This window comes from Bemisia tabaci, chromosome 4, assembly GCF_918797505.1.
Source record: "Bemisia tabaci chromosome 4, PGI_BMITA_v3".
NCBI lineage: Eukaryota > Metazoa > Arthropoda > Insecta > Hemiptera > Aleyrodidae > Bemisia > Bemisia tabaci.
Window position 1 is genome coordinate 43,180,568 of NC_092796.1, and position 12,931 is coordinate 43,193,498.

General features: G+C 37.0%; 1 protein-coding gene across 1 annotated transcript; it reads left to right on the forward strand.

The window, feature by feature from the left end:
- The first annotated feature begins 3,613 nt into the window (after positions 1-3,613).
- Positions 3,614-12,281, forward strand: GMF (Glia maturation factor). Its single transcript, XM_019046266.2, has 4 exons — positions 3,614-3,885; positions 4,952-5,048; positions 6,955-7,137; positions 7,528-12,281. The coding sequence occupies exons 1-4, from the start codon at positions 3,883-3,885 to the stop codon at positions 7,662-7,664; spliced, it is 420 nt and encodes a 139-aa protein (XP_018901811.1). The 5' UTR covers positions 3,614-3,882; the 3' UTR covers positions 7,665-12,281.
- Positions 12,282-12,931: the final 650 nt, after the last annotated feature.

Below are 12,931 nucleotides of genomic sequence, written 5' to 3' on the forward strand. Positions count from 1 at the left end.
AATCGCGACCAAACAAACCTCGATGTGTAGCAGCGTTGCAAAAAAGTGCGATTTTCGGAAATGCTATCAACAATGATCTGCGAAATTGATTTTCGTGATTATTGAGAGCAAACGTTTTCGGTAGAAAATAGAGTTATTTTCCTAGAGTTTTTTAACCTATTTGGAACCCTATAGGAGCAGTAGGAAAGAGAGAAGCAACAATTTTATGAGAGGAGGGAGGTAGCTATTGCGGGGTCTAGGAACGTATGAAGGATTGAGAGGTTTCTCCTTATCGATCTCGTATAGGCACTCCAAAAATGGCGTGGTCTAAACATGTAGAAAAAGACAATATCTCATGGAGGATTACCACGATCCAGGCAGAGGTCAGTAAAAGAGGTATAGAGAGACGGTTTAATGAGATCATATAATATTAAAATAACAATAGTGGAGTGCCATTCCATGATTATCCAGATGCTGGTTGAATGAAGAAAATAACTCTAATTTCTGCCGAAAAACGTTTGCTCTCAATAGAAAAAATTACGAATACCTATTAATTTCGCAGATCGTTATTGATAGCATCTCCGTGAGTCGCGATTGTTTGTGCATACAACTCTTGAGCGCGGGTTTTCGCAGCCTGGCACGACGCAGTAATTTAAAAAAAACCAAAGCGCCTGCAATTTTATGGACGCAACCAGGGCATCCCTTGGACACGAATAGTTGCATCCAGATGTTACCTACCTCTCAAAAGGCCGCAGCGCCTTCAATTTTCCTCATGAGCTAACGGAGTAATTATTATACGTTTTATCATTGCACATACTAGAGGGCTATGCCCCTTGACCGCTTCCAAGTCCAATCCCCCGCCCATGTAGGTAGCATTTTTCAACGGAAAAATCGCGATATTTGAATACGAATTTTCGGCGATAAAATAGCCAGGATCATCAACATTTGAACAATTATCCTCGACTTTGTCGCATTTATATCTGTATAAAATCGCGTTCAATAAGGGCAAATTATATCTATGTTTATCGCGTTTTTTGTTCGATAATACCTATTGCGACTAATTGCTGTCGATAAAATTGCGATTTTATTGCAAATTTTATGTGATGAGATCGCAATTTATCGGAATTTTTTATCCGATAATGTCGCAATAGATTGACGTCGATAAAATTGCGATATATTCTCCGATCAAATCGCAACTTAGGTATCGCAATCATTGCTACTTGGGCGAAGTGCTTCGCGTCTCAGGCGATGTCAGGTGATGGCGTCTCACTCTTGTGATTTTATGATACATTAAGATCTGCGTGGCGCGGCGCGCGGCGTCCAAACGCCGACAATTACATAGGGCGATTCGAGTTAAAAGGTATAACCAAAAAAAAAAGCTGTAAATAAAGAGAGGTCAAAAAGAAATAGAACTCGTGGTTGCAGTGGTGGTTGCAAGGCCGGATTTAGGCGGTGGCCATGCGGTGGCAAAATTTAGGAGGCGGAAAATTTTGCAATTTTTTTAAATGTAGGTATCAAAAAAAAAGAGGAAAAAATCGGATTTAGAAAATAAATTATAAACGAGAAAAGGCAATAAAATCTCTCATTTACTGAGAGTAAATGTATAGTAATTTCTAATTTTGTCTTCTTTCGGTGATACAAAAGGCAGCACCTTTGATTAGTCAGGTTAAGAGAGAAACCAAACGCACAATTTGGCCGAGCGCCAGCGAGAGCAATGATGACGACGACTTGAGATGAAAAGGAGAGGCCCTCGGCGTGGTGGTCGGCATGAAACACAATCAGCGCCTACAAGACTGCGTGATTACTTCACGCATTGCGTCAAACACAGTGCGGTGAGCAGCGGTCGACGTGAAACGCATAACGCCTACAAGAGTGCATGAATACTTCACGCATTGCGTCAAATACAGCGCGGTCAGCAGCGATCGACGTGAAACGCATAGCGCCGACGAAACTGCATGAATACTTCACGCATTGCGTCAAACACAGTGCAGTCAGCGTGGCGCGGTGTCAGAAGTTAAAATCATTAAACCACATTATTATGTTTGCTCTTTTATAATTTGTTTATTCATTTCTTATAAATGGAAGGTCTTGTCCACACATAGATAGGTTCACGGAACTTAACTTTCGCGCAAAGTTTCGTGAAATTTTGCTAGTAGTGTTGACAGGGCTTTCGCAAAAAAATGTTTCCTACACGAGTAAACACGTCTTATGCACCCCTCCCCCTCCGGCACTTCACTTGATAGTTATTTTATTGATGTTTCAAAACGAAAAAGAATGCAAAAAGAATGCATTCAAAAAGAATGCAAAGAGCTAAGGTTTGAAAAACAGTTGATTTGTGAACAGAGAGAAAGTAATCTAGCTGTTTCAAAGGACGCAGGTAACTATACTCCCATTCTTTACACGCCGAAAAATTAGTGAAACGTAAATTAGTGAACACCTACAAAATAAATCCGCCCTTTGCTAATCTTAATTTCATTTATAGTGGATTCCGATCTCATTCCACAATTTCTTAAAAACTTATTGAACAAACATTGACTGACCTCCCGGACAAAATTCGAGCGAGGAAGTTCACGAACTCGTAGCCGGTGGGACAGTTTGGCCATTATTTAATCCGTAATAACGCACCGGAAATTAGGGAATTTCCACAACCATGAAAGGTTATAATAATCTATTAGGTAAAATAAAATCGTCGACAGTGATGGCGTTAGGTTTCAATACGCGTTAGGTTTCAGGCCGTAACGAACACACTTTGTTGTTAAAACCGTGGGCCCGCGCTTGTGAGTCCCTCTCATGGCAACGGGAAAGGCTGGAGATAACGTTAGACCGTAACCAAGGACCAGGCTTGTCGATCCTTGTTGATTATCGATGGTGGAAACACCGAAGTACTTCAGCAAGAATATCTAACTTTTATTTTTGCAAAACATTTTTTATTTGTTTGAATTTCCTTCTGCATGTTGGGCTCTCCAAGAATTTCGTGCGAGAATGTTCTTGCCATATTCTCATGAAAAAATGAAGTAGGTACGGGCGGAAATTTTCCAACACTGCAATCGAAATCCGTGGTTTGCCAGTTTCACTATCGATGCACACTTTGTTCACGTGCACTTGCTTACTGGAGTCTTTTGCCAACTTCTTTTACAGAGAAAGAAAACTGACATTATCTCGACCTCTGCATCGAATGGCAATTTTATCTCTATATTTTATTCGAACTGTTCCCTGCTTGGGCGATAGAGCAATCTTGAAAGGAGGATCTTTTCTTTACGTAGTTTTATTCAAACGGACACACCTCGAATGGGGTGGCAATTAAAAATGAATACTTGAAAAAAGAATAGCAGGCAGAATGTTTACGTTCTCCAAGAAGCTAGATATGAATTTCATTTCCTTCTTTGAATATTTGACTGCAGCCAGGAGGTTTTCAAGTATGATGTATTGTACATGTAGTGTTAACACCATAAGTTTCATGTTGAGACGAAGATTTTTCATGAATCGTTTTAAGAAACATAAAATTCTGGTTATCCGGTCTTTTCATTCCGTAATTTCTCAGATTTTGAAAGTCCCGCTTCTTCCGGCTGACCAGCGCTCTTCTCTGATTGGTCCAGCCGCGTGTGGCTTCCGAAGGTCAAAAAGTAAACAAAAACAAACAGACATTATCATCTCCTGCTTTGCGTGTCCCGTGTCCGTGTCTCAATTGTTGTAATTGCGGTTCAATCTAAGCGTTTTTCAATCTATTACGTATTTGTCGTTGGAAAATTATCACTTCCTGTTCTCTATTTTGTCCTCGCACAAATTTTGATAACCGTTCTATCAGTTATTGAGCTTTTTCAAAGGCTCCTGGTTTTCAATCTTGTCTTGGAGAACATCCTAGTTTTTAGCGCTTGTCTTTTCCTGTGATAAGAGCTCCTGATCATGGTAGGTTCTCAAAGTCTTGCTTAATTTTAATGTACTCCTCATTTTTCATGCAGGAATCTCATTTGCTGGATATGGCCTCAACAGCTGGTTCCATCACTTGCACGCAGGACAGAATCAAGCACCTATGAATGGTGCCAGTCAGTTAGTCAAATTTTATCGCACTGAACCTTGAATATTGAAATCATCAAAGGCATACTATAACTGCTTTTTCTCAAGCATGTTTTTAAATTTTTAATGTCAAGTAACAAATTCAAGCTCATTTCTGAAGAGTCTTCAAGAACAGGCGTCCTCTTTCATTTTAAGAATCCTCGGTGTAATCCTAGATTGTTATTCAATTAGAGTCTCTCAAAATAAATAGACCCTGATAAATGTATTGAATTATTTTCAAGCCATCAAGACTGCACCATCAAGATTAACTTTAATAGGGCCCTGATAGTGTCGCTAATACACTCGTCAAAGGTCTAGTGGCATTTAAGGAACTTGCTGTACCAAGTAGATATTAACAGATCAACGTATCAGAGAATAAATGGTAGCATAAAGGAGAAGTGGGTGCTTGAAGTTGTATCTGATGCACTTAACAAGCCGATATAGGCAGTTGTAGATGGTATTCAACGGGGGGAGGGCAATGCAAACTCTTGAAAGAAAATACTCTTTTAGGGCAGGAAAGCTCTCCAAGCACCTCTAACTCTAACGGAGTCAAGTAGAACATCCATTTTGGTACTATTTTTGTTTGACCGATTAAAGGAGAGGGATCAACATCACAAGGGGAGGAGGATGGTAAATCCTAAATGTAGCATTCCATAGTTTAAGAATGGCCATCGATTCTCAACCTGCTTCTGTTGCCCAAACACAAGTTCATTTTCGGTTATCGTCAACTTCTTTTTTAGGCCAATGACTGCTCCACATTGATTCACTGCAGAGCTCAATTTAGACTGCTGTAACTAATAATTAATTTACATGTTTTCATAGATTTAGAAGGAAATATAGGTCTGCACCTCACTGATTTCTCTCAAATCCATTTTTCCAAAGTATAAATAATTCAAAGGTATCATTCTTTCTTTTTTAGTCTCAAAGTGTCCAAGTGTGTGATATTGAAGATGATGTACGAGATGCCATCAAGAAGTTTCGATTTCGGAAAAGTGAACTAAATTCAGCGCTGATTTGTACGTATTTTTAAATTTTTATTGAATTTAATCTTAACAACTTCACTATCACATAAATTAAAGTAAGCTATTAAAACAAAATATTGTTGAAAAATAACAGAGGTTACTTTCTCATGAAAATAATGTAGCTACTAAGATAACCAGGAATACCATTCAGGAGGGGCAGGCTGGGTATTTGCTGCTCCTGTGTTTTTGACTCGGCCCAGGAAAAGAACTTGGCACAGCAATGAGAATGGATAGAAAAGTGAGGAAGTCATCAGAAGCCGCTAAAAATAAGCAGACAGTAGGACTTTATGTAACAAGGTGAAGAAATGGTGGTGGGTCTACACCATTTCGCGGGGAAAACGAAGCCAAGAAGTTCCAAAAATCATAATTAGAGTCAAAAATAATTTTTTTAACTCTAATGAGTATCAGTAAACAACTGAGGAGGGAGAGTGTTCAGCTCAGGCAGTTTGCATTGGAATATTAAGTTGAGGTCACGCTTTTTTTTTAAAACAAAAAAAAATTATTTTTGACTATTTATAATTTTTGGAGCTTCTTGGCTTTGTTTTCCCTGCGATATGGTGTGGATCCAGCACCATTTCTCCACCTTGTTACATACGCAGTTCGAGCCACTTCTTAGTGCGTTTTTCTCAACCACAGGCCAGGCGGATTAAATCTACCTTATTTTGTGCAAGGAATACACAACAATTTCAATTATTGACTCTTTGTGAGCAAGTCAATGGTTAAAGGGGATGGCAACCTTAGAAACAAGTTTGGCTAAATCGACAAAGAAAAGTGTGCAATGAACGTTAAGGAAATCCGTTTACGAATATCTGCATTCGTTGAGCCGCTATCGTGAAAAAACAGCTAAGCGCGTGATGCCATGAGCTTGGTCTCGCATTTCGCAATCTGCACTCTGCATACTGTCTCCGGTGTCAAGTGGCCGATGCGTGTTTGACAAGTTATTAGTTCGCCCCAATCTCGCTCATTCCTGGCCGACTCTTTTTTCTTTGCTTCGGTGTGACTATTGAGGCGACCTCGCTGCGCCAGACAGGGAGTGCGCCAGACTTCCAGTCGTGTGCGTGGGAACCGCAGTCGCTCCGGGAGCTCATGACATCACCTGTCAGACTTACAATCTTTCATATCTCTGCCAATTTTGAGAATTTTTCATTCGGGACAGAGCCATTTTGCTTCTTAAACCTTCCCACTTCAATTTTAAGTACCATCTCATTTTCGATTTTAAGGTTGCTGCCCCCTTTTAAGGTAAAAGGCAGAAAAATCATGAACAGCGCTGTTGCCCTGTTAAAGTTTGCTGGCGCCAGTGGCGAAAAAATTAACTTCTTAAACATAACATCAATAATAAAAACAATTATGGCTTGAAATTTTGATCCAATGTTCTTAAAAGTACTTGAAAGCAAAGAACATGCAAGAACATTATTGTGTATTAGAAAGCATTCTGTATCAAAAACTAATTATAGATATTTTATGACCCCAAATTGGTTTTTTTGCCGTTCCTGTATTAAAAACTTTTGCCTAACACCATTACATTTATTTAAATCTATGAATTTTTGCATGGATTTTCTAATTTTTGTGCAAAAAAAATGTTTTAAATCTCTCTTATCTAAAGGAAAGTGTAAAATGTACTCTTTTTAGTGTGCGGTGATGTGAAGGCAAAGAGCACTTTACTTTTCTGGATTAAACACTTATTTGATTTGAAAATGAAACCGTTTTCTGTTTCTAAAAACAAGTGGAAAGAACAACCAAATGAAGGAGGTTATCCTTGCCGAAATAAAATCAGCCAATGGTAAGAGTTCAATTAGGAGGGCTCTTCGCAGCAAATTACAGAAAGGGTAGAGAAACAGAACAATTTCTGCGGAGGAAGTCCTTAACTCGTCTATTCTTACCTTTTTTTTTCTTCTTTCAGTGAAAGTAAACCGAGAGCAACAGAGAATCTGCGTGGATGATTTAATCGAGGATGTGAGTTTGGATGATTTGCAGGAGATACTACCAGGCCACCAACCACGTTTTGTTGTTTACAGCTACAAAATGGAGCATAGCGATGGCAGAATCTCCTACCCAATGTGTTTCATTTACATTACCCCAAGAGGTTTGTAACGCATTTTTTTATTTTTTAATCAGTCTGTTGATAATTGTTTCATAAATACAGCTGCTTTGAATCTTTCGGAACACTGGAAAAATGAATCAACTTTTTTTCGAGACAGTATCATTATTACTGGTTAATGGTTGGTTTAAAATGAAAGGCCAGGGTAAGAAAAAACAAAAGGAAATTTGAGAAACTTAAAGGCACAAACTAATTGGTATGTGAAATCACCCCTCCCTCCTCCAAAAGACTGTATAAAAGACTGAAAACTTCTGGCGAGTTAGAAATGAAATGAAGAAATGTGATTTTTCCAAGGCATGAAATCTTAAAATCCTTTTACACGCTTCAACCGTTCTGAATGTATCTTAAATACTAACCTATAATTTATGTTCCTAGACAGTCAAATGGAGCTACAGGTCATGTATGCTGGAACCAAGATGGCTCTTCAACGTGAAACAAATCTTACCAGAGTCTATGAAGTTCGAGAGCTGGAAGAGTTGACAGAAGAGTGGTTGAAAGAAAAGTTACAGTAATGTCATCAAACCAATGAAATTTTATTGCAGCGCTGGAAGCGATGGTGAGTTTAAGGAGTTTGTTGGATCAGAATGGTTTGTAACTACTATGCTACAGGAAAAGATGCATGAAATCAATATTTAATGATGCCCTGCTTCCAAGTTGCGCACTTAGTTGTAGGGCATTGCTGTAAAAACTGCTGTAAAACCTTCTTTAGTAGGCTATTTATAAATTTATTATGACCATTGTATGACTTTATTACCATTCATCTCAGTTTTCAAGCTCCATAAAAATTGAAGCATAAAGGAAGATATACTAGCTGTGTAAAAAGCTATAGGCAATGAAAAAATTCTAAAAGAAGCATTTCTTGCTTGGCTTGAAGGCTCTCCTTCATACTGCGAGGTGATAAACAGTACCAATGACTTAACTTGAAAATCACGTAAATCGAATATGATTTTTCAGCATTTCCGCTCCTATTTTATTTTTTTGTAAGAAAAGAAACCGACTTCATCACTCGAAATTTGTACAAAATATTCTTAAAACAGAACAGAAAAATCACCGAAATTTTCAAGACCTTACTCTGGTTAGTTTTCCAAGAAAAAAAATTTAGATTGAGAAGTTTGCAATGGCAAATTAAGGTGCATATTATGTAATCTCTAAATTTAGCCCTTCATACTTTCCTCTGCATTTTTGGAGTGCCAATTTTTGAACTTTTATGCCGATCACAAGAATCTTTGAGTTACTGAAACGTATGTTTGTTAATCGTGCAGTCAATAAATTAAGTGCTCATACTCAAGAACCCCAAATCCTATGAGCATTTCTCCTCCCAAAAGCTTTTTAGTTTTAAGACTTTACTTCGATCATCAAGTTAGTTCATTTTAGGATTTTTCTCTCATAAACCATTAGATAGAGAAGTTGATAGTTAATAGCTTCTCAAATTCTGCATTCCCGGCTTTCAATGAGCTGTAAAAATGTAAGTATTAGCCCCCAGAATTGTAAAAAAGTGCTTCGCTTAATTTTTATAGCTTGTTGAAAACCTTAAAATGGAACCAAGAAGGTACTTCTTACCTAATTTCTCTATCCGGAGAAAAAAAATCATCATATTCAAACTCTGAATGATCCTCCTATTTTTATATTGTATTCGTGCGCTATTGTTTTGCTTTGTTTTATGATTTATGCAGCCCCCTCTCCCCCATTAAACTTTAATTATTTTTAAATCTTTTAGATTTTGATGAACTTCGAATATTTTATGATATTCTATATTTATTTAAGAGGACTTTCACTCTACAAATGTTCAGGAAGATTTTTATCATTTACCTCTCATTCCAGAAGATTCATCATTCTCATCCATTCTCATTCATTTCCAGAAAAACCAACTTTAAGTGCCAAAAGTCACCGGTGGCAAATGGTAATCAACGTAATTTTTAACATTATATGATGGAACGGAGTATGGCAATACTAAACAGGTTTGTTCAAAAGTGACCAAAAAAAATCAAAGGTTTTTAAAAACGGTTTAAAGGTTTTTTAAAGGTTTTTTCCTATGAAAGCTGCATAAATCATACATATTTATTCTCATTTTTGTATTATTTTTTCCATTTTATTGTTACCCCTTCCTATTGCAAGGTATAATTAGTTTGGGGTGTTCAAACAAATCAATGTCGGCAAGCTATCAGGAGGTACACCATGTCTGGAATTTCCGTTACATTCTGTTAAAGCCACTGTAGTTGGAAATGACTGGCTTTTTCGCAAATAAGTGAGCTTGTTTAATTGTATGTCTATACATAGTTTTGCTCAGCTAATCAGCTCGTAAACTATAAATAGCAACTGCTCATTTTTACCACCTCTGAAAACTTAGGCAACTAGTTCTCTTTTCCTCTAGAACATTTTTACAGAACTGTTTCAATAGCTACCCGAAAACTGATAGGACACCCCTTTATTTAGTGTGTAACCTTTTCCCTCAATTTTCAAAGATAAAGATATGCTCCTACATGGTTTGTTTGACTGTTAAGAGCCGCCAGTCCTTCAGAATGGATGAGCTTAGAGCATACCTGATTTCTCTCAAAGCGTCTGGACTAGCATTCTCTAAACTATCCAACCAACTCTGTGGATGGTGTGACAAAATCTTCGATGAAGTTGTAACAATCAAACACATGCAAACTGATTCAATCAGGTAGTACCTCCTCTTTTTATCTGAATAGACACCAAATATGTCTGAATTTTTCAATTACCCAAATCAAGGTCTTAGGCATCAAGTCATAGAATGCCTTTTTCTGCACATGAGCACATTAAGACTGGATAAAAATTTGTGATTTTTATATTTTTGTACCGTACCTTGTGCTACGCTCTCCATTTTTTTTAACGCTTTGTGGTGTTTGATATTTTCTTACGGCTTTTACAGTTTAATTTTAGATCTGTTATTTATATCCTTTCGTTTTCTCAATCAACCAATGCAATCATTTTTTGTATCATTCTCTCTAAGTCCGAACTCTTATTTAGGAATGATCTTTTTTCAGCAGTTTTTGTAAAATTCATATCAACGGACCACTCGAAAAGGTGCGAATTTTAAAACAAGGATGCATGTTCTCTCATCGAAAAGCAAGGTATTTGGAACAAAAATTATCGAAAATAACTTAACCATGGAATCAACGTTTTTCGATAAATGAAGTCAAACTTCCGGCCTATCAAAAGACCACAATCTACTTGAGTTACATTGCACAGTAAAAGATAGTGTAACAGTCTCTGTGCTACGAAAATATGGCAACTTAAAAATCAGAGATTCGGCTCAGCTTCCGCATATTGTTTACACTTTGAAAAACATGGGACCGGGAAGGAACAGTGCTTGATTAAAGAGGCCTGCCAAAACTGTTGTGGTGCCGGATTTGATTCTGTAGACTTTGGTTTTTCTTTACAAGTGGAAAATTCAAATTTCCCATACCTGTGCTAAATAAAAACGTTGATATCTTTCGTAGGAGTTGATTTCAGTAATTTTCACCGCTTGAAACATGTTCTAAATATAATTTTGAAAGGGAAACATGAAAGATCGTTTTAATACATACCTTACATGGTGGTCCATTCAAACCTAAGATAATACGCTAATACATACTCTCCAACTTGTGAACACTCTAACTGATGAGAATTCTGCGCATCTTCCCTTTCTTTTAGAGTACATAATCAAGCTGGAACTAGCTATTAAGCAACTGTTCCTAACTTGTGGCAGTGCAGTTCTGATTTTTTTGTACAATGTATGAATTACCATGAGTGATCTGTGATAAAGTTTGGAGAGATGAGCACTCTCTTGCTAGCAGCAAATTATGTAGATCCAACTTTTCGAAAATGTGAACGTTCAGAATATGAGTACCATTGCAATATGTACATAGAATTCTAAACCTACAGGACTTTGCATCCTCTTACAGGACACACTTTCATCAAACTTGAAGATTCTCAGCAGCTTGAAAAACACCTTATCGCTCACATCTCTCAGAATGTTCAAATAGCGCTTAGGTCAATTAGAAAGTATGCAGTTTGAAAGAATACTTACAGATCCTTGAAGCTTCTTATTCCTTTTTTTTCATCTCTTTTCTTGAGGGTAGGTGGGTTGGTGTATAACCCAATTGCGCACGTCACTTGTCTTGCCATGATTAATCATAATTACTGTGACATTTATGATTGTTATTAGATCTCATTTTTGGTTAATATTTCTTTTTACTACCACGGTCGTGTCAACAATCAACTATGTAACTAACTACTTAAAAATCCAAGCCATAGTGTGAAGCACTTGGCGTCTTTCTCTCCCGTTTTGGGAATATGCATGAAAAATTATATTAGTAGCAATTGAATATTGTCTCATGAAATCCTTGACTGCTCCTCTAATATCAGAGTTGCAGGTATTTCTCAAAATCTTTGATTCGCCCTCTTTTCCCTATTCCTAAATTGGTTGTTCGCACTTTCCGTTATCTACCTTCAGGCACTCAATGTGTCAATGAGAAGTTCTTTGAGAGTGACATTGCTGAGTTACTGGAAACGTCCGCAGGAAAGTAGTGCGACAGTTGTGCCTTAGTTGCACTTTTTGCTATCATTAAAAATGGGTTGCTCCTCCAGTTATGCTCTCTCTCACCATTCACCCATTGAATCAATTTTTCACTTACGCGTGTAAATCCATTGCAACGTTTCAAAAGTCATTGTAGTACAGAGTGTAACTAACTCAGAGTGATGCAGAAAGACTTTAACAGTTTAGCTCTGTTTTATCGATGTACAGTAAAGAGAGATACCATGACAACGCCGTGAAAAAAACTCAATTTCCATGTCAAAGGTCATTCTGCAAAGCTCAGCCGTCTTGTTGTATCAGTTGAAAAGATATCCAACTTTCCCAGGATTATGGTTTTATCTTGCACAAAACTTGTTTGAGAGAAAAAGGTTAGCAAAAGCGTTGGTTTTAAGAGAACTCTTGTTCAATCAATACCTTAATATTAATAATTCCTTTGATTCCATCAATCGTTGTCAGCAATCTTAGTAATAATTTTGTGTTCTCCTAGCTGAGTATTTTTGACCACATTTGTATTTGATACCTTTTCTAAGTAAGTTTTAATTTTTGTTATTTTTAAAGATGTCTAATAAAAAGCAATATTCCAAAAAAAGAATGATCATTTTTCATTCAAACTCTCTTCCTGTCCCTCCCAAGTACATATTAATAAACTTGCATTGGAGTGCCTCGTATGTTGCCTGCTTACTGATTGAAAAGACAACTCTTCCTGAAAATTGCCATAAATTTGAAACTTATTTTTCTTTGCATTGTAATTTGCAAATTTCGTATACAGTAACTCATCTTATTGATCGTTTCAGATCAGCATTTATTGACCAAATGATGTAAGAATGTTACAATTTCATGATAAAAAAAATTTCCATTTTAGTACATTAATCCAATATTTTCATCGCATTGTGCTATTTGGGTTATTGATACCATTAAATTTCTCTCTTGTGAGAGAGGTTAAATGGGAAGCTTAATTAATCAACTTGCTTCAAAATCCAGAAAATTATAAAATTCCATCGAAAGAAACTTTTAATTATCATAGAAATTCCCATTCGGATCACGTCTTACATAAATATGTGTGCTACTTATTTCAGAGCTCCAATTCGGAATCTCTTTCTTTATGTATTGATGCATTCATTGTTGCTTGCAAACTTTAGACTTGGAACAGAGAAAAGTAGACACCTCAGGGGAATTTCAGGTTACTGAAAATGTTTATGTTCTTCCTCCTGAGGAAGCCTTCTGTTATTTCTTGCCACAAAA

Excerpts from the sequence above, each read along its gene's own strand:
- GMF (XM_019046266.2), top strand. Across the intron at positions 5,049-6,954 it reads ACTAAATTCAGCGCTGATTT|TGAAAGTAAACCGAGAGCAA; the intron begins GTACGTATTTTT and ends TTCTTCTTTCAG. Across the intron at positions 7,138-7,527 it reads CATTTACATTACCCCAAGAG|ACAGTCAAATGGAGCTACAG; the intron begins GTTTGTAACGCA and ends TTATGTTCCTAG.